We start from the raw sequence: 27,283 nt of genomic DNA, 5'->3' as shown, positions 1-27,283 counted from the left end.
GACAGATTTTTCTACATAAGTGATTTGCCATTGGCTTCTTCTGGGAAGTGTCTTTACAAGGTGGGTGACCCCAGCCATGATCAATACTCTTCACAAAATGTCTGCCTGACATCAGTGGTCACATAACCAGGACTTTTGATATGCACCAGCTACCATATGACCATCCACCACCTGCTCCCATGGCTTCATGTGACCCTGATCAGGGGTGCTAAGCAGGTGCTACACCTTGCCCAAGGGTGACCTACAGGCTAGTGGAGGGAAGGAGCACTTTACACCACTTTTGGTAGAGATATATCTCCACCATTCCACCTGGGGCTCATGATACTATTGTTATTTGCCGAATCAAAGGTGGTGGTGAATCAGCATTTATGAGAGAGATTGAAAATCTGGTTGAGTGGTGCCACAACAACAAGACCCTGGAGTTGATTATTAACTTCAGGAGGAGCAAGCTGGAGGTCCATGAGCCATTCTTCATCAAGAGATCAGAGGAGGAAAGGGTCACTACTCTACTAAATCTCCCCTCAATCTCAAGCACTTCCAGGGAACAAAGACCTAACATGTTCAATCCATCTCTATAACGCAGGTCCTCAAGATCCAGCAATATCCTTGTAAATTATCTCTGTATTCTTTCAATCTTAATGATACCTTTGTTGGTAGGTGACCAGAACTGCACACAATACTGCAAATTAGGCCTCACAAACTTCTCATACAGTTTCACATAACATTCCAACTTTGGTACTCAGTACTTTGAGCTTTCTTTACAATCTTGTCTATCCATGATGCCACTTTCAAGGAATTATGGATCCGTATTCCCAGATCCCTCTGTTCTGCCACATTTGTCGATGCCCTAATGTTCACAGTGCAAGTCTTATCCTGATTTGTTCTCTCAAAGTGGAATATCTTACACTTGTCTGCATTAAATTCCATCTGTCATTTTAGCCTATTTTTCCAGGTGGTTCAGATCCTGCTGCAACCTTTGATTGCTTTCCTCGCTGTCCACTATGGCCCCAATCTTGGTGTCATCTGCAAGTCTGCTGATCCAGTTAATCACATTGTCACCCAGAGTGTCGATACAGATGAAAAACCACAGGCCCATCTGTGTAGCACACCATGAGTCACAAGCCTCCAGTCAGAGTGGCAAACACCTACTACCATTCTCTGACTTCTCCTATGAAGCAAATGTTGAATCCAATTTAGTATTAATAAAACTTCTTGACCAGCCTCTATGCAGGACCCAAAGCCCTTTCTAAAGATTGGGAAAGTTAAACTGTATGTTATAGTAGAAGGAACCTGACTGTAAGGCAGGTGAACCAAGAGCATTGCAATGTAGATGAACGATCCAGCATTTTGTGTGTGATTTACTTTGGATTTCCAGCATCTGCAGAGTTTCTTGTATTTATCATTTACAATTCTGAAGTGAGTGTAGGGGATATGACTAACAAGTCCGTAGATGATACAGAAATTGGTGCTGTGCGAGGAGAATGGTGTTGACTTGCAGAATGTTATTCATCAGGTAGTAAGCAGGGCAGTGCAATGGCTGATGAACTTTAGTCTTGATAAGTATGAAGAGACACAGTTAGAGAGATGCTATAAGTGCAGGACATATGCCATCAATAATATGGCCTTGGGAAGCATTGGGGAATGAACAAAGCTTGGCAAATAGGTCCAAAGATTACTGCAGGTGGCAGCCCAACTAGACAGTTGGTATAGAAGGCAGATGGAATACATGCCATCAGAAGAATGGGCACAGAATATAAGAACATGGAGGTCCTGCTATATCTTTGTACATCGTTGTTGAGGACAACATGATAGACAGTGCCTTTATGGACTTTAACAAGTTTTTTGAGGTGGTGTTGTATTGTAGACTATTCCAGAAGCTGAGCTTACATGGGATCCAGGGCGAGCTAGCCAGTTGGATACAAAATTGACTTTGGGGTAGTAGAGGGCAGTTTTTCAGTTTGCAGGATTATGACTACTGGTATGATGCAGGATGTTGTGACCCCTGCTCTTTGTCACCTATTTCCACGCAAATGCGTGACTAATAAGTTTTCAGATGTGCACAAGTGGCCACTTTATTAGATACACCTGCTTGTTAATGCAAGTATCTAATCAGCCAATCATGTAGCAGTAACGCAATGCTTAAAAGCATGCAGACATGGTTAAGGCACTCAGTTGTTCTTCAGATCGAACATCAGAATGGGGAAGAAATGTGATTGAAGTGTCTTTGACTATCGAATGATTAGTGGTATCAGAATGAGTGTTTTGAGTATTTTAGAAACTGCTGATCTTCTGGGATTTTGATGCCCAACGGTTTAGTTTATCAAGAATGGTGTGAAAAACAGACAACATCCAGTGGGTGAAAATGCCTTGTTAATGAGAGAGGTCAGAGGAGAATGGCCAGAATGGTACAGAAGGTACTTAATAAAGTGGTCACTGAATGCATATCACCAATACTTCACTGTCTGTGTGTGATTGATCCTGGAATGCCCTTCCTGACAGCATTATGGATATTACCAGACCCAAGAACTGCTTTGGGAGTTCAGTTAGTATTCAAGTGTCAATAATCCAATTCGAAGAGCAGATGGAGTGATTTCAGAGGGTTATTTTGGTTGGTTTAATATATTCTGTCATACCCTCCCTCAACAGAATTTTCACCATACCCTTATTTATGGAGCCTTTCAAGTGGCAAACATGATGATGACTGCACTGTTGTCTTGGAACGGTTTGTGTACCTTGGAAACTGCTGATCTGGAATTTTCATGCACAACAGTCTCTAGAGTTTACAGAAAATGGTTTGAAAAACAAAAAAGTGAGCAGCATGTGGGTGAAAATGATTTATTAATGAGAGAAGTCAAAAGAATGGCCTGACAGGAAACAGTAACTCAAATAACCACATTTTCAAAAATCTTGCAGATAAGATCACATGGTTATTGTGAGTCTGGAACTCTCTAGTCCCCAAGCTTTTTACCCACTAACACAAAAAATGTTGTTTTCTACATGCACTTCTTAACAATGCAAGGCATTAGTGAGGCCATATTTGGAAAATGTGTACAGTTCTGGCCTGACGATATTGGCAGCACTGGAAGGTTTGAGCGATGAACAGAAATGGGAAAGACTGGGTCTGTTTCCCCTGGGGCGTAGCAGGCTGAGTATTGATCTTATGGAGTCATGATAGGCATAGGTAAGATGGATGATGACAGTATTTTTCCATAAAGGGAATCTTAAAATGAGAAGGCATAGATTTACGGTGAGAGGAAAAGGCTTAAAGAGAACCTAAGGAACAACATCTTCTACATAGATGTGGAAATGTGGAACAAGCTGTCACAGGAAGCTGCACAGCAAGTACAATGTTTAACAGACATTTGGATGGGTACGTTGATAGAAAATGGAAATGGGCAAAATGCAGGCAAATCAGATTAGATAAGGTAGGCACTTCAGTAGGCATAGACGATTTGGGTCGAAGAGCCTGTTTCTGTACCGTATCACTCTTATGATGCTGTAAGATTTTTTTAAGAGTTGTTCTTTCCACAGAGTGGAAAGTACCGCTGTGGGAAGTGAAGGAAGCAGATACAATAGCAATGTTTAAGATGCATTTAGACAAGCAAGCAAACAGGCAGGGTATGGAAGGTCCATGGCATTAAAGATGATGCACTGGTTGATGAACAAACTTTACCTCTGCCTCAGTGGCAACAGAAAGATGAACAAAACAGTCACAGATTTTAAGGAGTTCCTTGTTAGTTCTAGAGTGACTTGAACTTTTTCATGAGGGAGTTCTCTAGAGACCCAGTGAACCACAGTAAATTGAGTGAAACATTTTAGGTAGAGTACAAGTAGTAAGAATGGATAATGGACAGCTGAAAAATGACGCTAGAGAGGTAGTAATGGAGGACAAAGAAATGGCTGATGAACTCATTAAGTATTTTGAGTCAGTCTTCACATTGAAGACACCAGCAGTATGCAAGAAATTTGAGAGTGTCAAGGGGAAGGACTGAGTGTAGTTGCCATTAGTAAAAAGAAGATGATGCTTGGGAAGCTGAAAAGTTTGAAGGTAGATAAGACACTTGGACCAGGTGGACTAGACTCCACAGTTCTGAAAGAAGTGACTGAAGAGATTGTGTTGGCATTAGTAGTGACCAAGAAAAGTTGGAATTCCTTGAGGAAATAATAAGCAGGATAGACACAGGAGAGTGAGTGGAGATGTTTGCTTGAATTTTCAGAAGGCTTTTGACAAAGTGCTGTTCATGAGTCTAGTTAACAAGAGCCCATGGTATTACAGGCGAGCTATTAGCATGGATGGAATATTGGCTAACTGGCAGGAGGAACAGTGGGAATAAAGAGGGTCTTTTCTGTTTGGCTGCCCGTGACTAGTGGTGTTCCACTGGGATCTGTGTTGGGACTGATTCATTTCATGTTATATGTCAGTGATTTGGATGATGGACTTGATGGCTTTGTGGCCAAGTTTGCAAATGATATGGAGATAGGTGGAGAGGCAGATAGTGTTGAAGAAGCAAGGAGTCTGCTGAAGGACTTAGACAGATTCAGAGAACAGACAAAGAAGTTAGAAGAAAAAAGGCTGCAGACTATTTTTCTTTGTGCAATATTCCCTAAAGGTTAATTTGCAGGTTAAATTGGTGTTAAGGAAAGCAAATGTAATGTAAACATTAACTTCGAAAGGACTAAAATATAAAAGCAAGGATATAATGCTGAGGTTTTATAAGGCATTGCTCAGATCACATGGAGTACTGTGAGTAGTTTTGGGCTCCTTATCTAAAAATAGATGTGCTGATATTGGAGAGGATCCAGAGGAGGTTTACAAGATGATCCTGGGAATGAAAGGGTAAATGTATGAGGATTGTTTGATGGCCTGGGCCTGTACTCATTGGAGTTTAACGAATGATGGACAACCTCATTGAAACCTATTGAATATTGAAAGGCTTAGACTGAGTGGATGTGGAGAGGATGTTTCTTATAGTGGGTGAGTCAAGGACCAGAGGGCACAGCCTCAGAATAGAAGGATGTCCTCCTTTAGAACCAAGATGAGGAGGAATTCCTTACGCTAGAGGTTGGTGAATCTGTGGAACTGATTGCCACAAATGGCTGTGGAGTCCAAGTCATTTGGTATAGTTAAGGTGAAGGTTGATACGTTCTTGATTAAAAAAGGGCGTTAAAGGTATAGGTAGAAGTAAGGAGAATGGGGTTGAGGTGGATATTAAATCATCCATGATGGACTGGCGGAGGAGATTCCATGGGCCAAATAGCCTAATTATGCTCCTATCTTTTATGGTCTTTTGAAAAATTCCGAAGGTAAAAGTCTACTGCAAGTTCCCAGAGAACATCAAAAATTATAGTCAGCTCTACTTTTCATGATTCCTTGGGTTGTGATAGAGAATTGTAAAAGAAAATACAGAATAGGCCATCCATAGATGCTGCCTGAGCTGCTGAATTTTTCCACCATTTATTTGAGTTTATCTGATTTTAATTCACATTCTTATTATGCAAGGCCTAATGGAGAGCAACAACAAAGTATGATAGAATTATTTATTTGGATGAGGAATGATGTCGTTGATATTGAGAATTGGGTCCTGAATCTAAAGAAAAGAAACTATGAAGGTATAAGGCAAGAAATGCTTTGAAAGATTTGGTAAAGTTATTTATGTGGTTGGCAGCAGATTGACAATGCCAGTAATTCTTTATTCCAATCTGGTACAAAAATAAAAATGGCTTAATCGTGGCTAACAAAGGAAAGAAGGGATCATGAAATAACAACAAAAGGCACAGGAAACACTCAGTAGGTTAGGCTGTATCTGTGCAAAGAAAATCAGTTTTTAATGCTTCAGATTGGCAACACTGTCAGATCAGAGAAAAAGAAATAGAAAAGGTGCAGAGTGTTTCTTAAAACGGTATGTAGAGATGGGCCATATCTGACCTGGGATTGGAAAATGATCCTGGCCAGATGACTGACCTTTCAGTGAGGAACACTTAGAGAAATTTATCCTTAAGTTTTAAGAGAGTTACGAATAAGGGTAAGTACATTACAGGACTGCTGGCCCACAAAGTTGTGCCAACCAACTAATCTACTCTTAAAGTAAATCTAACCCTTCTTTCCTACACTGCCCATCATTTTTCTATCACCCTTAACCCTATCTCAAAGTTTCTTAAACGTCTCTAATGTATGTGTCTTTACCACCATCCCTAGCAAGGCATCCCATACATCCACCATTCTGTGTAAACAAAACTTACCTCTGACATACCCCATATACTTTCCTCCAGTCATTTTAAAATTATGCTCCCTCATATTAGCCACTTCTGCTCTGGGAAAAAGTCTCTGGCTGTCCTCTCGATAAATGCTTCTTATCATTTTTTACACCTCTATCAAGTCACCTTTCATCCTCCTTCACTCTAAAGTGCAAAAACATAGCTCATTCAGTCTATGCTGATCAGGCAGCATTCTAGTAAATCTCCTCAATGTCAACTCACCCTCCACATCCTTCTTTTAATGAGGTGACCAGAACTGAACACAATATTCCATCTAACCACGGTTTTATAGAGCTGCAACATTACTTTGTGAATCTTGAACTCAGTCCCGACTATTAAAGGGCAATGCACCATATGCCTTCCTAAGAACTCAATCAACTTGCGCAGCAATTTTGAGGGATCTATGGACATGGGCCCCTCTGTTCCTCTGCACCGCTTAAGAATCCTGCCATTAACTCTGTATTCTGACTTCATATCTGATCTTCCAGAGTGAATCACTTCACACTTATCAGGGTTGATTCCACCTGCCACTTCTCAGCCCAGCTCTGCATTCTGTCTATGTCCCGTTATAACCTACAACAACCTCTCCACTCTCCACAATTCCACCAACTTTTGTGTCATTTCCAAATTTACTAACCTACCCTTCCATTCCTTCATCCAAGTCATTTATAAAACTCACAAAGAGCACCAGTTCTAGAACAGATCCCGGTGGAACACCACTGGTCTCTGATCTCCAGGCAGAATACTCTCCTTGTACAACAACCCTCTGTCCTCAATGCTCAAGCCAATTCTGAATCCATTTAACCAAGTTTCCTGCAATACATGCCTCTTGACTTTCTGAATGAGTCTATCATGGGGATCCTTATCAAACACCTCACAAAAATCCATATACACCACATCAACTATTCTACCTTCACCAATGGGATTTGTTGCATCCCCAATTAGGTTCATATAGCGTGACCTACCTCCCCTCACAAAGCCATGCGGTCTATCCCAAATCAGACTATGCTTCTCCAAATACTCGTAAATTCTGTCCCTAAGAATATTCTCTGATAATTTGTCCACAGTCAATAGTATATAACTCCCAGGATTATCCCTACGACCTTTCTTGAACAAAGGAATAACATTTGTCATCCTCCAATTGCCTAATAGTACTGTTTGGCCAGTGAGGACACAGAGGTCATCAACAAAGATGCAGCAATCTCTTCCCATAATAACCTGGGTATATTCCATCTGGCCTCAAGGACTTATCTATCCTAATGGTTTTCAAATGTTCCCTAATACCTCCTTCTAGGTCTCTAAAGTTCATTCTTAAGCTTTTCTTGTGGCTACCTTGTCTGTACCTTGCTTCCTAAACCTTAAATAAGCTTATTTCTTCCTCTTGACTAGATGTTCCACATCTCTTGTCAACCATGGTTCCTTCACCCGACCGTCCTTTCCCTGTCTCACTGAGACAAATCTATCCAGAACTCCATACAAGTGCTTCCTAAACAACTTCCACATTTTTGTTGTGCATTTTCCCCAAGTACATTCACTCCTAATTTATGCTCCCAAATTTCTGCCTAATGGCATCATAATTCCCCTTCCCCCAATACAGTCTGCACCTATCCCTCTTCAAGGCTACCATAAAGGTCAAGGAGCTGTGGTTTTACTGTTACCAAAATGCTTGTCTATAAATATGAACCTTACAGGAAATTACAAAGGTATTATGCAGGAACTAGAGAGAATTAATTGTGAATCGCAAGTCCACATCTGACCAACAGCAGAGTACAGGACAGTCATGTTCTAATAAGAAACTTAGATGATCTGAAAGGTTGTAAATTTAATCAAGAAGGAGGAGGAATAAGACAGGGCCCTTAAGAGTTATATAAAGACTGAAAAGACCTCAAGAAGGTAATTAGGAGAGTGGAGGGGTCATGTGAAGCCCTTGGCAAGTAAAATTAAAGAGAATCCCAAGGCATTTTATACATGGATTAAGAGGATAACTAAGGAGAGGGTAGGATTGTTCAGGAATAAAGGGGGATACATGCTTCCAGGCAGAGAATGTTGGTAAGGTCCTAAATCAGTACTTCATGTCAGTTTTTACCAAGGAGATGTAAATGAAGGCTAGTAAAATCAGTGTGGAGCATGCTAATATGCTAGTGAACTTTGAGTTAAAGAAATAGTGTTGTGTCTCTTACATTAAGGTACAATAAGGCACAAGATAAGATTACCATATCTGTGACCAATATCTTAGTGTCTTCTCTAATTCAAATTCTGGTTTAAGTTTATTGTCATAGGCATATATACCCAGGATATAAATGCCATGAAAATTAACTTCTTGCAGCAATAACACAGTACATTACAAACACAGCAACATAAATGACATAAACTCCCACTAACATAAAGTATACATAACTTACGCAATGAAATAAACAAAAATAAACAGAATATTAGTGCAAGTTGAGGGAAATATAGTCTGAGGTAAAATTAAGTTCTTTTGGTTTTTTCAAGAAACTGAATAGCAGTGGGGAAGAAACTGTTGTTGAACCTTGGGGTGTGGGTCTTCAGGCTCCTGTACTTCATTCTTGATGGCAGCACTGAGGAGAGGGCATGGCCCAGATGGTGTGGGTCCTAATGATGGATGTCTCCTTCCTGAGGCATCAACTCTTGCAGAAGTATTCAGTGCTGGGAAAAGCTGTATCTGTGGTGGAAAGGGTACAAGGAGTCCACCACTCCTTGTAGTCTCTTGCATTAGTCTTGTATTGGAGTTTCTATACCAGGCCAAAGTACAACCAGTCAGTCTTTGTATGTGCAGAAATTTGTTTGAGTCTTCAATGATATGCCAAAACTTATCTATTTGTTTAGAGATACAGCACAGTAACAGGTCCTTCTGGCCCAATAAGCTTGTGCTGCCCAATTACACCCATGTGACTAATTACCTACCAACTTGTACATCTTTGGTGCGTGGGAGGAAACCGGAACACCCAGAGGAAACCCACACAATTACAGGGAGAACATGCAAATTCCTTACAGCCAACAGTGGGAATTAAACCCAGTTGTTGGCTCTGTAATAGCGTTGCATTAACTGCTATGCTACAGTGCAGCTTGAAAGTCTTCTTAGCCCTAGAGACACTGGTGCATTTTCATCATGGTTACATCTGTGTGCTGTACTCAAGATAGATCCTCTGAGGTTTTGGCATCTAGGAACTTGTAACCTCTCACTCTTTCCACCACATCCCCTTCAATGAGGAGAAACGCCAGTTCACCTGACATTGCTTTCCTGAAGGTGTCCCTGGCTGCCATGGTAACATAGCAGTTAGCAAAATGCTATTACAGCTTGGGGCGTTGGAGTTCAGAGTTCAATCCCAGCATCATTTGTAAGGAGTCTGTACTGTATGTCCTTCCCCTGAAATATGTGGGTTTTCTCCAGGTCCTCTAGTTTCCTTCCACAGTCCAAAGACATATTGGACAGGTTAATTGGACATTGTAAATTGTCCCATGATTAGGTTGTGGAGGATTGCTAGGTGGTGTGTCTCAAAAGTCTGGAAGGGTCTATTCCTTCCTGTTTCTCTAAATATATAAATAACAATGAATAACACATCAGCGAGTTGGTCAGTGCTGGTTTTTAGCACTTGACTGGTAGACTGTCAGGGCCTGATGCCTTGTGAGGGTTCACCTTTCCAAAAGGACGCTCTGGCATTGGTCTCGAAAACTGAGATCAAAGACCATTGGGTGCTGTGGAGCTTGCACTGGTATATCATTGTTCTCCCTCTTAAAATGTGGATGAAAGCTCATTAAGATGTGATCTTTCATTTCCATTTAGGTTATTTGTTCTTGCCTTGTAGGAGGTGACAATGTGCAAGCCCTGCCACAGCTGTCGGGCATCCATTTGTGTCTCTGACTTTGGCTGGAATTGCCTTTTTCCTCTTGCAATAGCCTTCTGTTGGCAGTGCATAGATGTAGGTAAGGTCCTGGAGAAGTGGAGAGTAGTAAATGTTGTTACATTGTTCAAAAAAATCTAATATAACTCTGTATATTATGTTAGTGTCGTGTCAGCGGTAGCAAAGCTTTTGGAGAGAATATTGAGACTTCTGCTACTTATAAGTTTGCAGATCAGATTAAGATTAGTAACATAGTGGACAGTGTAGAAGGTTGCCAAAGGATGCAGCAGGTCCGTTGCAGATATAGCCACAGAAATGGCAGATGGTGTTTAATCCGACCAATTGTGAAGTATTGAACTTTGGAAGATCAAATGTAAAGTACGCAGAATGGCAGGACCCGTAACAGTGTTGATATTAGGTACAGAGGGATTTTGAGGTAGAGTTCAAGAGTCAGGAAGTTAGGCTGCAGATTTATAAAAGGCTGGCTAGGACACATTTAGATTCTTGTGTTCAATCCAGATCACCCCATTATAGGAAGAAATGGAAATTTGGAGAAGCTGCAAAAGAGGGTTACCAGGACATTGCATGAGAGATATAGATAAAGACAGTATCCTTTTTCCCAGGTTGAAATGTCTAATACTGGAAGGGCATGCATTAAAGATGAGTGGAAAAAGTTCAAAGAAGACATGTGGGACAAGTTACTTTTTTACACAGCGTGCCTAAAAAGCGCTGCTATGAATAGTGGGAGAGGCAAATATTACAGTGTAATTGTATTGGATTTGTTGTCCCTGCAATTCTACACTCAGATGAAGATCTTACACCCTATCTGATATAGATAGCTACTGGTGCCCTCACTAAAGGGAGGCTATACTGCAGCCACCAACTCTTCAAAGGCTAGATCACTTCCTTCTTTATCCTCCACAGCCAGTTTAGCTGCTAATACCCACTACCTGAATGGTGGGTCCCCCTCCTGACCAAGGAGGAAATAAGTTCAGCGAGTAATGTAGTTAAAGCACAGTTAATTTGTTTTTAGTGATAAAATGTTTAAATTTAGATAAAATTCTTAAAACAAATTTTCTCTTATAAAAGGTTTCCAAATTACAAATGATTTTAACACACACAGGATTTTCAAACACAGATACAATTCCGATAAGCTAAAAAGACATACCAAGGAGTTTTAAGATAATTAAGTCCTCTGTTGCAGAAATCAAAGGCAGAGGAATGGATTCTAGTCATCCCAACTTTCTGTCATTCCATGATCATTCCTACCATGCCTGACTGCTCTCTAACATTTATAATGTTTTTTATTACTTGCTGACTTCACACACGTGACATTTTTTTCAAAAATGACTGCTGGGAAATTCACACAGATGGTCTAGAAGCTTCTGGGAACAAAGATCCTAGACACTCAAAATTAATGCTGCGAGGGCTGACTCTTTGAGTACACAAATCTACTAACTATCTATTAATAGATGAGGTATTTGACGTGCTAAGTGATACCAATTAGGCATCACTTGAACTAAATAACTTGGCCAGTGTTGCCTGGTTTGATGTAGGACCAATTAACATAGCCCCGTTATCTTGCACTGCATCTCTTGAGCAGGTAGCTCTGTGCTGTATAGGCAGTGCTGTTTGTTTGCAAAGCTGTCCCTTTAACTTCAGACTGCTTATTGCTTGCAGTTTACAGTTTTCTTTACAACAAGAAGCTGAGTACGGAATAATGGCTGGGAGTTTAACTTACTCAAAAACAACTCTTTGACCTCTGGAAGAGTCAGCTGCTGTGTTAGAAAGCGGAGCTTGGCAAAGATACAGTGAGTCAATATTATTATAGAGGGAGATCAAAAGATTGTGCATGCTGACTGAGGATGCAAAAAGAACACTACCTTAAGAAATGCTTGAAAATTTAACATACTTGTGATTATAAAGAGTTCAGAATTGTGAAGGATGAAATTTCAGCATTAATCCATGTGGAATTAAATTAAGTCAGAGTATTTAAAAGAGATATTTAAAAGGAAATTAAGAGAGCATTGATATCTGGGGGTCAAGATTAAAGGAGATTCCAAAGCACTTTACAAATTAATTAAGGATAAAGGTGTAACCATTAGGGACCAAAAGGCAATCTGTGCTGATACCAGAAGATGCAGGTGACGTCTTCACTGGACTTTCTTCTCTATTTTCAATCAAGAGAATGCTGTTGTAGTTGCAGAATTCGAGGAAGAGGGTGTGAATTCTAGAACATATACTGTATGTAAATGGAAAGAGGCTGCTGCATTAGGCAAGGAAAGAAATTACTGGGGTCTTGCTTGAGAATTTTTAAAACTTTACTTGCCGCAGGTGAGGCACCAGATAACTGGAGAACAGCAAATGTGGTACTGTAATTCAAGAATGACAGTTGGGAAAAGTCAGGTAATTACAATGTTGTGAGTCTAATGTTAGTGGCAGAAAAAGAAACTGAGGTAAAGGATTAATCTACACTAGTAAGGCAGGGATTAATCAAAGATAATCTTGTCATGTGTGGTTATGTATGACCAATTGGATGAAATTTGAAACAGATATCATAATATACTGATGAGATTAATAAGGTTGATGTAGTAAACATGAACTTCGGTAATATATCTCCAAGATCCATATGGAAGGCTGGTCGAAAAAGACATTAGTCACATTTTTTTCCAATTTCCCCACATACTTATCAACTCCCTGCAGATTTTACCACTCACCCACACACAGGAGGCAATTTATAGTGGGAGTTGACCTATACACTGCATGCCTTTAGAAGGTGAAAGGCAGCTGAGCTGGAATACTGTTTACTTGAGTTATAAAAATAGATAAGATAGGTTAAGCAACACACACAAAATGCTGGTGGAATGCAACAGATAGGTTAAGACTGTTTTCTCTGGAGCAAAGGAGATGGAGGGCTGAGATTATAAAGATTTATAAAATCATGAGGGGTATAAATCAGACAAATGTTCAGTCTTTTTCCAGGGTATGGGAGCTAAAAATAGAGCGAATAATTTTAAGTGTAGAATAGTAATGTTTAAGGGGGATCTGCTGGGTAAATTTTTCATGGACTCCTGACGAAGGGTCTCGGCTCGAAACGTCGACAGCGCTTCTCCCTATAGACGCTGCCTGGCCTGCTGTGTTCCACCAGCATTTTGTGTGTGTTGTTGTTTGAATTTCCAGCATCTGCAGATTTCCTCATGTTTCCATATTATATTTGGTTTGATGTTAAAAAAAAGACAGAAAATTATCTAAATATGTTGAGATTCAGAAAGAGAAAGGTGTAACAAGATTTTTGTGTCCTTTTTACTAGACAATGAAACTAAGCATCCAAATGCAACAGGCATTTAAGATGGTGAGTAGTATTTTAAGTCAGTTTCTAGGGCAAGAAACTTTGAGTACAGGAGCAGGAATGTCTTGTACAGGAGAGCCCACATCTTGATTAATATGTGTAATTTTGGTCTTTTTATCCTAAAATGGAGAGAGTACAGTGAAGGTTCACCAAAATGATACCTGATGAGGCAGGGCTCTTATATGAATGGAAATTGAATCAATTATGCTACATTTGATAAAGTTTAGAAGAATGAAAGAAGATCTCAATGAAATTTGATGGGCCTGGATAGAACAAATATAGGAAGAATGTTCTTGTCAGTAAGAAAGTTCAGAAGGAGCAGTTATAGAAAAGGATAAATAGACTGCAAATTACCTCAGAAGATAGTTGTGGACAAATTATTAATTGAATTTAAGAAGAAATTTGATATAGTACTTTTGGCCAAAGCAAATACAAGATGTGGGGAAAGAGCAGGAGCAGGGTACTGAACTGGATGACAAACCATGAGCACTCTGAATGACAGAAACAGGCTTGAAGAACCAAATGGCCTAGTCCTATTCATATTTCTATGATATTCTTGCTGATTAAGGGCGGCTGACATGCTGGATAAATGTTGATGCAGAGGCATCTCTCTCTATCATGATTCTCAGTGGGTTGCTGAATCCTCCATGCTCTCTCCACCCATGCCTCCTACATTATATCAACTATTATTTATATAATTTGCACACTTTCTAGAATATGGAACAAGCCAGCATAAGAACAGGCCCCTTGGTCCACCATGTCTGTGACAATCATGATGCAATCTAATCTCATCTGTCTACATGTGGTCTACATCCATCAATTCCCAACCTGTTCATGTACCTTTTTTAAATGCCTGTCAAAATTGCAATCATATTTGCTTCCACCACTACCCCTGGCAAGGTGTTCTCCACACCAACTTCTCTGTAAAAAAAAAACTTGCCTTGGAGATTTCCTTTCAATTTCCCCACTCACACTTTAAACCTCTGCCTATTCCTTGACACAGATGCTGCCTGATCTACTGAATTCTTCCAACGTTTTATGTGTGTTGCTCTGAATTTCCATGATCTACAGAATCTCTTGTATATGTGTGAGTGTGAGAGAGAGGAGAAGGGGAGGCTGACTGAGAAAAAGATTCTAACTATTTATCCCAATTATTCCTTTCATGATTTGACATCTTTCTATCAGATCACTTCAGCGTCCAATGTTCCAAAGAAAACAATCCAAGTTTGTCCAACTTCTTCTTATAGCTAATACTTTTCTGAATCTTTTCCAAAGTCTCTATTATGTTTTCTGTAATGAAACAACCAGAACTCCACCCAATACTCTGAACATGGCCTAACCAGAGTTCTATAGAGTTGCAACATGGCCTGTCGACTTTTATGCTCAACATGCCAACTGAAGGAGGCAAGTATGCAGTACGCCTTCCTTACCACCTTGAACACTTGTGTCACTGCTATGGACTTACCCCTCAAGATCCCTCAGTACTTGATTATTTTTCAGGTTCCCGTCATTCATTGTGTACTTTCCTCCTGCACTTGACCCCCTCCCCCCCAAATTGCAACACTTCACATTTTTCTGGGTTAAACTCCATCTGCCATTTCTCCACTCACATTTCCAGCTGAACTATATCCTTGATCTGCCAGATGTTTCTATAATTCTTTGATTTTATTTAATAAGAAATCCACACTAACCTGAAATTTTGTTAAATATGAGCTGAAAGTGAGCACTTAAATGTGCAGTACCTGTGGTACAGGAGGCAGAAGGAAATTGAAAGGTTTGTATCCTGTATCTTCATTTGGAGAAATATTCTTTTCTTCATCTGTAGAATACACATATTGAATAAAGATCAGCTTTCCTTATAAGGTTAAAAATAGTCTTTCTGAAAGGTTTACACAGCACAGAGACAGTCTCTTTGGCCAAACGTGTCCATGCCAACCAAGTTGCCTAACATTTGCTTGTGTTTGTTTCTTACCCTCCAAACTTTTACTATCCATTTAATTCTCTAAATGTTTCTTAAACATTGCAAATGCCTCTACTACCTCAACTGCAGTTACTGATAATGGTCATGTGATCCCTTTTTTCCATGAACCAACCTTCAATAATCTTTGTCATCCAAGATTCCCTAATCTTGCAATTTTTTTTCCCTGTACCCTTACTTGAACATGTTGTCCTTGAACTCTTAATATCTTCTTCTAAAAGAGTCCCATTTCTCAGATCTGGAAAAATCTTTGGAAATATGGTTGGAGATTTCTTGCCAGAGCAATTCAGAGATAGAGACAGTAAATGTAAGTTTTGAGGTGATATGGAGAAAGACAAGGATGGACCAGAAATTAAGTTCCAGAATTGGGGAAGGTTGGTTTCATTAAAATAAAACAGAATATGGTCAAAAAACAAAGAACTGGTAACAGCTACTTGCAGATCTACTTACATAGGAGTGGTGGAAGTCCTTAAAAATTGAAAAAGTGAGAGTTCAGAACTGAACCCTTGTTCACCTTCCCTACCTGCTTGTCACCTCACACATCTCTTTAGTCTTGTTTTATCTTGCCACACCCCTTCTCCTCTTTGTATTGGCCATCCTGCCTCTCCAGTCTTGGTCATGATGCAGATTTTCAACTTGAAACATTTACAATTTTTTTCTTCCCATCGATGCTGCTTTATTTGCTTAATTTTTCCAACAGATTGTAAATCGTGTGAGGATCTCAGCCTCACTGCCATTGAAATGCAATCCTTCTAGCTTGCAGAAGTTGTATCTTCCTTCTTACACCAGATCTCCAGCCACAGAATTACTTACTGTCTTTTTATTTCTTTGGTTATAAATAGAAATAGACAGGACATTATTGCCTTTGAATTCTTGCTTTTTAAACTCCTTCATAGCTTCCTAAGCTTAGTCCATAAGATCTCATCACCCTTTTGTTACTATTGATATGAACCTACATCACTGGCTACTTACCCTATTTCTTCAAAATATTCTGCAGTCATTCAGGGAGACAACATACTATAAAACTGTCACATTGAACACTTTTCCTTCTGCTCCACTCACTTTCTCTTGATTAAAGGTGCTGTAATGGGGCCATGCTTATCTGTACTTCAGTTCTACCTGGGCCCTCAACGTTTCCTCTGGGACATTGATAACTCTACAGGACTCAGAAATTTCATTACTTTTAAGCTTCATGTGTTCCAACTCTCATCCTTACTTTCCCTTTCTGTATTTCTCTGACTCCATGTTAAAGGACAGGTTAGGGACAAATATCCATAGTAAGTCCACAAATGTTCAAAATTACTTCTTCCCATCCCTCCACTTGAAAGGATGCCATTCCATTCCCTTGGCTCTGTGCTCCTGCTCTAACAATAAGACTTCCTAAAAGTACCTCCAAGATGTCTTCTTTCTTCCAGCACCTTGGCTTTCCCTCTACCATAGCTGACAGCCATTGATTGTACATCATTTATTTCCTACACCTTTGATCTTACCAGAGTTCAGAGTTCAGAGACCAGAGTTCCCCTGGTCCTCATTTATCACCACACTAGCTCCCACATTCAGAGACCAGCTGTTGTAATTTTTGCTACCTTTAACAAGATTCCACCACTGGATCAACTAGATGCAGAATTGGCTTGGTGGTAGGAATCAGAAGTACAAGGATTGGTGTTGGGTTCAGTGTTGTCTGTCATATATAGTAGTCGCAATTTGGATGAGAATTTAGGTGGCATGGTTGGGAAGTTTGTGAATGACACTAAAAATGGGGGTGTGATCAAAGTGAAGAAGGTTGTCTTAGGCTACAAAAGGATCAGGATCTAGATTGACAGGGACAGTGGGCCAAGAAATGGCAAATAGATTTTAACTCAAACAAATGCCAGGTATTGCATTCTGTGAAACTAAGGAAGGGCAGGGCATACATAATAAATTACAAGGTTTGGTGGAGTATAATAGAGAAAAAAAGAGACCTAGTGGTAGAAATAGATAATTCCCTGAAAGCGGTAACAAAGGTAGACAGGGTGATGAATAAGGTACTTTGCATGCTTGCTTCATCAGTCAGGGCACTGGGTATAAGAGCTGGGCCGTGACACTGACTAGTACAAATCATTGGTCACATCACACCCTGAGTACTATGTGCATTTCTGGTCACTGCATTATAGAAAGGATGTGATTCAGCTAGAGAGGGTGCAGTAAAATGGGAAGGAAGTGATTCAGCTAGAGAGAGTTCAGTAAAGTTTCAGAAAAGTGTTTCTTGGACTGGAGTTTGAGTTATAAGGAGAGATTGGATAGGCTAGGACTGATTGCCTGGAAGCTGAGTTGTGATGTTAAAGAGATATACAACATCATGAATAGCATGAATAAGATGGCTTCTCACAGTCTTTCTTCTAGTATAAGGGACTCGACAGGGCAAGAGTTTAAGGTGAGGGGGCAAGATTTAAAGGGGATATGAGAGGCAATTTTTCATACTGACGGTGGGAGATATGTAGAACAACCTGCCAAAGGAAATCACAGACCATAAGACATAGGAGTTTGCTCTGCCATTCAGTCATGGCTGATCCTTTTTTTTCTCAACCCCATTTCCTGGCCTTCTCCTCCTAACCTTTGATGTCATATCCAATCAAGAACTTATCAACCTCTGCCTTAAATACACCCAATGACCTGGCCTCTACAGCTGCATGTGGCAACAAATTCCACAAATTCACCAATCTCTGGCTAAAGAAATTTCTCCGTATTTCTGTTTTAAATGGATGCCCCTCTATCCTGAGGCTGTGCCCTCTTGTCCTAGACCCCCCCCCCCCCACCATGGGAAACATCCCTTCCACATCTACTTTGTCTAGGCCTTTCAACATTCAAAAGGCTGAGGGCAAAATTAACTAATGTGCAGAAAATAAAGAGTAAGTAGGGTGGACAAATTCCATTATCAGAAAGATTAAAAAAGCAGGGTTTAAAGATCTAAAAAAGCAGGGTTTAAAGATCTAAAGCATATAGCAGAATGGTTAGAAAGGAATGAAGAATAAGTTTTGTGTTCATGGTCTGAGACTCACTGCCTAAAAGAATGTAGAAGCGGTAACACTCGTCATTTGAAAGTGTATTTGAACACCTACAGGACTGCATGCTTAGTAGTCAAAAATAATATTAAATGTGTGGTTCTGTTTTTATTGGTTTATACATGTCAGGTTGTGTGTATGGCCTCCTTCTGTGTTGTAATTTTTCTATGATTCCAAGATCTCACCAGTAATTTACGCATTTTAGTTTGCGTATACTCAAGACCATTGGCTCCACACCACATCACAGTCTTAGCCTCAATACAGAGAAAAGAATCCCAGAGGTGAGACGCAAAAGACTGCTCTTGGCATCACGGCAACACTTGATCAGCTGTCATCAAAGTGCCCAAAACAGAAATTGAAGCATAAAATCTCCCATGAAATTAAGCTTCCCAGAAAAGGAGATGGTCATAGTTTTTAAAGGGAGGATTATTTCTGTCCTCAGATATCACTGCTGCAGTTTGCTGCACTGTGAAAAATTCATTGGTAGTCCACTCTATCAATGCCTCCTATCATCTTATACACTTCCATCAAGTCACCTCTCACCCACCTTCATTCTAAAGAGAAAAACCCTAGCTCATTCAACCTTTCTTCATAAGATGTGCTCTCTCATCTAGGCAGCATCCTGGTAAGTATTCTCTGGACCTTTTCTGAAGCTTCCACATCCTTCCTACAATGAGACAAGCAGAACTGAATACAATTTTCCAAGTCTGAGTAATCAGAGTTTTATATCGCAGCACTACTTCGTAGCTCATGAACTCAATCCCCGGTTAAGAAAGCCAATGAACCACAGACAACTTTGAGTGATCAATGGACCTAGACCCCAAGATCCCTTTGTTCCTCCACAATACTAAGAATCCTGCCATTAACCCTGTACTCCGCTTTTAAGTTCAATCTTCCAAAGTATCGCTTAATTTTTCTGGATTGAACTCTATTTGCCACCTCTCAGCCCAGCTCTGCAAGCTATCAATGCCTGGTTGTAACCTATGATAACTTTTTATACCATCTGCAAACTTACTAACCCAACCTTCCACTTCCTCATGCAAATCTTTTATAAAACATCACAAGGAGCAGGGGTCCCAGTACAGATCCTTGCAGAACACCACTGGTCACCGACCTCCAAGGCTGAATAAGTTCCAACTACTACCACCCTCTGCCTTCTGTAGGCAAGTCAGTTCTGAATCCATGTAGCCAAGTTTCCTTGGATCCCTTGCCGCTTGACTTTCTGTATGAGCCTACCATGGGGAACCTTGTCAAATGTCTTTAAAAGAAATTCAAGCACACCCATCCACAGCTCTACCTTCATCAATTTGTTTTGTCTCTCCCTTGCAGAATTCAATCAGGCTTATGTGGGATGATCTGCTACCCACAAAGCATGCTGACCACCCCTAATCAGCTTATGCTTCTCCTAATACTCGTAAAGCTTCACACTGCAATAAATATCATCACTCAGTAACTGAAACTGTGGAAACAAATTCGCAAGTTTGAAATTTTTTTATGTATTTAATCTTGTAATACGACAAAATGGTCCCTGTATAATCCCATCACAAACAAAAGAAAAGCTGCAGATGCTGGAAATCCGAGCAACTCACACAAAATGCTGGAGGAATCCAGCAGGCCAGGTAGCATCTATGGAAAAGAGTACAGTCAACATTTTGTGCCAAAACCCTTCAGCAGGACTCTGTGTAATCCCAGAGTGCTTTGCCATAAGCTAAATATGTACATATCAAGAGTCATGTAATGTGATCATTGTTCATTGTGTAACCAAGGGGCAGTGGATATACTGCTGGCCTTGAGTATTGTAGCTCTACTGCAGTGGAGGAGTTGACCACCAGAAGAACTAACAGCCAAAGAATAGCCTGAAAACTTGTCTTAAAAAATGAACTTTGTAAGTTGTAAATCAGAAGCAGCCTGCCATCTATGAGGTGTGCAGCTGTTTCTCCTTGCAAGCAATAAACATATCTTTGAACATATCCATTCTGTATTTTTTTTGTTCTTTGTTATAAGTCCTAGTGAAATGTACACAACAACACTAAAACTGACAACAGGGCAGAACTTCCATTTTCCTGACATTGCCATTTGGCTATACCCTGGACCATACTGTTTCTTTCAATGTGGTCCTGAACATAGTTTCCTGCTGGGATGTTGAGTGTAATGCATCATCGTGGTCAGAATTGTGTAGGACCTCTCCCAGCATAAGTCACTGACACACAGCCAAGGCAGCTGTTGAGGCCTTTCCCCAGGCTCAGTGATGTCATATTAATTTTTTATGACACTTGTGACCTGTTAAAAAAATAAAAGTAACATTAAAAAATAAAATAAATGAAATTAAAACATACATATAAAACAATTAGAAACATTGAAACTACTTAATTAAATCAAATAAAATGCCTTCCCTTGATATTGTCCCATTCATTATTTTGGGGCCTACTGTACTGTAACCAGGCAAAGAGTAAATAGGTTTCCCAACTTGAGTGCATGGAAATCTGTGGAGGAGGTATTATCTTGTTGGTCTTCATGAGATGTCCACAGCTATTGTTCTGCTGAGCAGATGGCTTCACTATACCTCCAATTGGGAACAATTAGTCACCAACATATCTGATCATATCTATGCAGAACTCATCTGTACAAGAAAGATTTTCATGAAGTTCTATTTATTCTTCATTGCTTTTGTACCTGAAGCATGGTAATCCCAATGTTTACGAATCAGGTCCTCCATACAGCCCACAAACTCCAGCCACACCTCATCAAAAAGCTCTGTCACAATAGCATCTCTTCTGCAGTGATTTGGAGAAATTGGAGGCAGACCCCTTCTACATTTGTATTGTAAGGAACGATCCAACCTTGTCTCAAAGCAGTCATCTTCCCTGTGTAGACATATGGCAAAAATCTTTTAATACATTATGTAAATACAAACAAAACTTATTCCTTCACACTGATTTTTGATGTAACATCTAGAAATGTAAAAGCAAAAGAGAAGGCATACAACAAAGCAAAAATTAGTGGGAAGCCAGATGATTGGGAGGCTTTTAGGAATCTATCAAGAGCAAGTATAAGAATCATTAGGAGAGAAAATATTAAATATGAAAGCAAGCTAGCAAACAATATCAAAGTCTTTTCAAGAATGTAAAAATTAAAAAGAGAGATGAGAGTAGATATCGGACTGCCAGAAAATGAGGATGGAGTAATAGTAACAATAGACAAGGAGATGGCAGATGAATTAAATGAGTATTTTGCATGTCTTCACTGTGGAAGACACCAGCAGTGTGCCAAATGTTGAAGGGTGTGAGGGAAGAAAAGTGAGTGCAGTTAATACTACAAGTGAGAAGGTGCTCAAAAAGCTGAAAGACTAAGGGTACATAAGTCATCTGCACCAGATGAACTGCACCCAAGGGTTCTGAAAGAGGTAGTGGTAGAGATTGTGGAGGCATTAGTTATGATCATTCAAAAATCATTGGAATCTGGCATAGTGCCAAAGTCTGGAAAATTGCAAATGTCACTCCACTCTTTAAGAAAGGAAGAAGGTTGCAGAAAGGAAATTATAGACCAGCTAGACTGACCTCAGTGATTGGGAAGATATTGGAGTCAACTGTTGAGAATGAGATTATGGAATACTTGATGACACAGAACAAGAAAGGACAAAATCAGCATGGTTTCCTTGAGGGAAAATTTTGCCTGACGAACCTGTTGGAATTCTTTGAGGAGATTACAAGTAGGATAGATAAAGGGGTGCAGCGGATGTTGTATATTTGGACTTTCAGAAGGCCTTTGACAAGGTGCCCCACATGAGGCTGCTTACCAAGTTAAGAGCCCATGATATTACAGGAAAGTTACTAAGATGGTTAGAGCATTGACTGATTGGTAGGAGGCAGTGAGTGGGAATAAAAGGATTCTCTTCTGGTTGGCTGCCAATGACTAGTGGTGTTGCATAGGGGTCTGTATTGGGACCGTTTCTTTTAATGCTGTATCTCAATGATCTTGATGATGGAATAGATAGGTTTTTTTTTTGCCAAGTTTGCAGATGATACAAATTGGTGGAGGGGCAGGTAGTGTTGAGGAAACAGGTAGGCTGCAGAAGGACTTAGACAGATTAGGAGAATGGGCAAGAGAGTGAAATGAAATACAATGCTGGAAAATGCATGGTCATGCACATTGGTAGTAGAATTAAATGTGCAGACTATTTTCTAAATGAGGAGAAAATCCAAAAATCTGAGATGCAAAGGATCTTGGGAGTTCTTGTGCAGAATACTCTAAAAGTTAACTTGCAGGTACAGTTGGTGGTGGGGAAGGCAAAAGCAATGTTTGCATTCATTTCATGAGGTCCAGAATACAAGAGTAGGGATGTAATGCTGAGGCTTTAAGAGGCACTGGTGAGGCCTCACCTTGGGTATCATGAACAGTTTTGGACTCCTCATCCAAGAAGAAATGTGCTGGCATTGTAAAGGGTTGGGAGGAGGTTCACTCCAGAAATGAGAGGGTTATCATACGAGAAACGTTTGAAAGCTTTGGGTCTGTACTCGCTGGAATTTAGAAGGATGGGGGGTGGGAGAAGAGAACATTTCATTAAAACCTTTCAAATGTTGAACGGCCTAGACAGAGTAGAAGTGGAAAGGATGTTTCCCATGGTGGGCCAGTCTAGGGCCTGAGGGCACAGCCTCAGGATAGAGGGGCGTCCATTTAAAACAGAGATGCGAAGAAATTTCTTCAGCCAAAGTTTGGTGAATATGTGGAAGTTGTTACTACAGGCAGCTGTGAAGGTCAGGTCGTTGGGTGTATTTAAGGCAGAGCTTGATTGGTTCTTGAGTGGACACGGCATCAGAAGTCACAGGGAGAAGGTCATGGAGTGGGATTGAGGAGGGGGGAAAAAGGATCAACCGTGATTGAATTGTGAAGTAGACACGATGGGCCAAAGGGTCTAATTCTGCTCCTGTGTCTTATGGTCTTAAATGATGTGGAGTCTAAAAGAGATCCACAATAAAAATGCTAACTTTAGAGTGGTAACAGGAAACAATCAAGACCTTTTCTCCATCATATCCATGTGAATAATTAAGTCCTCATTTAATATTATACCTCTTCATCAGTATTTGGAGAGGATGCAGAGGTGGTTTACCAGGATGCTGCCTGGTTTGCAGGATGTGTGCTATAAGGACATTGCCTCTTCTGGGACAAGGTGGGACAGTTTTCCATAGAGGTGAGGAGGCTGAGGGAATTTGATAAAAGTTTATAAAATTATGATAGGCATAGATAGATAGCCAGTGTCGTTTCCCCAGGATTGAAATATCTAGTACCAGAGGGCATATTCTTAAGGTAAGAAGGGAAACATACAGGAGATGTATATTTTTTTACAGAGACCGGTGGGGACCTGGAATGTGCTGCCAGTTGTAATGGTGGAAGTAAATATGGCAGCGGTGCTGAAGACTCTTAAACAGGCTTGTGAATGTGCAGACCATCCAATAACGAGATATCCTTTCCTCTGCAGATTGCTGCCTGACCCACCAAATTGCTCCAACAGATCGAAAAATGATCTAGTGCTTTCCTGGCATAAATGATGAATAAACACTTTTTGGGCTTCCAGCCAGGTACAGGTATCGACTTTAACCAATGCTTCAATGACAAGCTCTGCTATCTTCGTCAGGGATGATGCCCGGGCACACCTAGTCAGGTAGTATTTATACCCCCTTCATCTGTTCCTCCTGATTGGTTAGTCCTCGTACAATCAGGTATCTCCTGTCCCACCTTGTTTACAATCGAATTCCAGTTCTTACTAAGAGCAAGACCTTCATCTGTCTTCACTTTATTTCCACAATGTCTGGAAGGATTGCCAGGATCTTGAAGAAATACCGGATTAATACCATCCACAAACCTGTAAGGAAGTTCAAATCACAACTTATGTAGGCCAAAGATGACCCGGGACTCTTGAGTGCTGGCATTCAAAGGATTTCCTGTGAATGCTGAGCAGCATTTATTGGTGAGACGGGACGCACGGTGAAAACTCGCATCAAGGAGCACAGGAGGTGTATCCGTTTGGGTTACCCAGAGAAATGAGTGGTAGCAGAACATTGCATTCACAATGGCCATAGGATTGACTTTGACGGCACAAAACTACTGTGCCTCGCCAATGGCTTATGGGACTGCCTGGTGAAGAAAGCCATTGAAATAAAACTGAAGGAAAAGAATTTTAACAACGATGAAGGACTTGCTCTAAGTAAGAACTGGAATTTGATTGTAAACAATGTTTACAATCCTGATTGGATGAGGACTAACCAATCAGGAGGATGGATTACGGGGGTATAAATACCACCAAACTAGACGTGCCCAGGCATCATTCCTGATGAAGATGGCAGAGTTGGTCATCAAAATTTCGGTTAAAATCGATATCTGTACCCAACTGGAAGCCTGAGGAGAGTTTATTTGTCCAATAGATTGTTTGCTACTCTGGATTCCAGCATCTGCAATCTCTTGTGTCTCCATCACTTTGCTTCCAATCGAGAAAAGGTTAGTGAAGCACAGGTTTATCCCTCTTTGCAGACAGGAATGTCCAGGTGATTTTCATTTTATTGGAAAAATACCTTTACTGTAAAACTATGGAACAGCTAGGCTAGAGTTGTGTCTAGTGCTTAACCATTTCTTTCTAATATAGCCAAGACATTATCAGCATACAGTATCCAGTATGCTATATATTGTATTAAATCAATGCAAGTTGACATCATTGTTCAGAGGGAAATGGACATTAATTTTCAGCACACAGTTGCAGGTGATCAGTACTGTCAGCTGGGAACAATTATTTTGCCTTGAAGGGATTGAACAAAGGTTTTATTTTATTTTTTATTTAGAGATACAACATGCAACAGGCCCTTCAGCCCAATGAGCTGCATTGCCCAGCAACCTACATATTTAACCCTAACCTAATAACAGGCCAACTTACAATCTGCTAACTGGTACGTCTTTGGAATGTGGGGGTAAACTAGAGCACCCGGAGGAAAGCCACGCATTCATGGGGAGCAAGTGTTGGAATTGAACTCTGAATTCCAGATCATGTTATAGCTAATTTAGAGCAAAGGATACTATTAAAGCTAATTTAAGAAATTGGCTATTATTTTATTTACAAACAAGAGAAAATACGCAGATGCTGGAAATCCAAGCAACACATACAAAATGCTGGAGAAACTCAGCAGGTCAGGTAGCATCTATGGAAAAGAGTAAACTGTCGACGTTTCGGGCCGAGATTCTTCATTATTTTATTTAGTTAGTTTAGTTAATTGCCTCTTTGATACTAACTGGTCTTTATAATGAAGTGCCAGATAGTCCTCCACTATGCCTTCTGCAATGATTACATTATCCTCTGGCTCTTCCTCCTCCTCCTCCTCCCCCCAGGGAAGCATGGCAGTCTTCTGCATGAATTCATTTCCTTTACACAGAGAAAGTCCTGAGAAAATTGCACTTTTGCCTATGAGACAAAGTCTGAAAGAAAGAAAACATTGTTTCATTCTATTCATAAACATGGTTTGTTTTGTAAGAGAGCAGAGGGCATAGTCCTTCTGTCCTGGCTAATATTTATACCTCTAATAATAACACGAAAAGCAAGTTATCTAGTCTTTATCACACTGCTGTTTTGGGAGTTCATACTGAAAAAAATAGTGATGCCATTTGAAAAGAAACTTCATTTCTAGGTTTCACTATCATCAAAGGAATATTAAAGGAGCAATATACGTATATATAAAAAAACTTTCTTCTCAGCAAAATCTTTTGTAACCTTCTCAATTAAGAAAAATATTAGCTTAAGTAAGGATTTGGTAAGACTGCATCTGGATATTGAATACATGTCTCCTCACCAAAAAGGATGATATACAGTGCTTGTAGGACAAAGATTCACTAGAATGATTCTTGCAATACAGTAGAGGGCATTGTCACATGAGGAGAATAAAACTAAACCTCTTAAAATCTACTGTTTGGATAAACATCAAAATATAAAGCATTTTTGGGGCTTGTCAGGCTTGCTGAAGTTTATGCGCCTCTTGGCTAGGTTACCTACAACTACAGGTCCACAATCCCTTATCTGAAATTCTGAAATCCAAAAAGCTCTGAAAACTGAAGTTTTTTTTGCCAACAGCTGACGTCACTCAAGTGTGACGTGGCAGCACTAGCAGAAGCTGCCAGACGTCAGTTGTGGCTCAGCGCTCGTACTGGTTACACATGCATTTACTGTTCGCTGATATTCTGTGTTCACTGTTGACTTTGTGTTTAATTTCACTGTGAAAATGTCAAAATGAGCTGCAGATACCCCTATGGGTAACAATGAGGAAAAGAGAAGGAAGCATCTATCATTATCAATAACGCAGAAAGTGGAGTTATTGCAGAAGCTTGATTGTGTTGCATCTATGTGGCATCTTACTGCAGAATTTGATGTCAGAACTACCACTGTATATGATTTAAAGAAACCGAAAGACAAGTTACTTAAGTTTTATAGTGACAGTGACGTTCTACATTTATTCCAATAAGTCATTTACCATGTGTTTGATTTGGTTCATTTAAAGCTGTATATTTTTATGTTTTATTGAATGTTTTTGTTGGAAGATTTTTCTTGTCATTATTCCCTAAACAATACAGTGTAATAACTATTTACATAGCATTTACATTGTATTAGGTATTATAAGTAATCTAGAGATGACTTAAAGTATACGGGAGGATGTGCGTAGGTCTGGAGCTCTGCCGGGTCCTAAAGTCCACCTGCACTGACACAGGGTAAATAAGGGACTTGAGCATAAGTGTTTTTGGTATCTGCAGGGGGTTTCGGAACCAA

The 27,283-nt window shown here is 40.1% G+C and overlaps 1 protein-coding gene across 9 annotated transcripts in view; it reads right to left on the bottom strand.

The window, feature by feature from the left end:
• Nucleotides 1–27,283, bottom strand: part of fam149b1 (family with sequence similarity 149 member B1) — a 117,147-nt gene that overhangs the window by 55,135 nt on the left and 34,729 nt on the right. For 7 of the 9 annotated variants that reach the window (XM_059946197.1, XM_059946202.1, XM_059946196.1 and 4 more), the window contains 3 exons: nt 25,762–25,944; nt 21,160–21,350; nt 15,210–15,286 (listed from right to left, as the gene is read on the bottom strand). In XM_059946197.1, coding sequence (XP_059802180.1) covers nt 15,210–15,286; nt 21,160–21,350; nt 25,762–25,944 — 451 coding nt within the window. Of the gene's footprint in view, nt 1–5,805; nt 9,009–10,075; nt 10,209–15,209; nt 15,287–21,159; nt 21,351–25,761; nt 25,945–27,283 lie in introns of those variants that run through there. The other 2 variants (XM_059946204.1, XM_059946198.1) reach the window with 2 other exon arrangements.

Source organism: Hypanus sabinus, chromosome 21 (genome assembly GCF_030144855.1).
Source record: "Hypanus sabinus isolate sHypSab1 chromosome 21, sHypSab1.hap1, whole genome shotgun sequence".
Taxonomy (NCBI): domain Eukaryota; kingdom Metazoa; phylum Chordata; class Chondrichthyes; order Myliobatiformes; family Dasyatidae; genus Hypanus; species Hypanus sabinus.
This window is presented reverse-complemented; position numbering and strand designations above follow the sequence as displayed.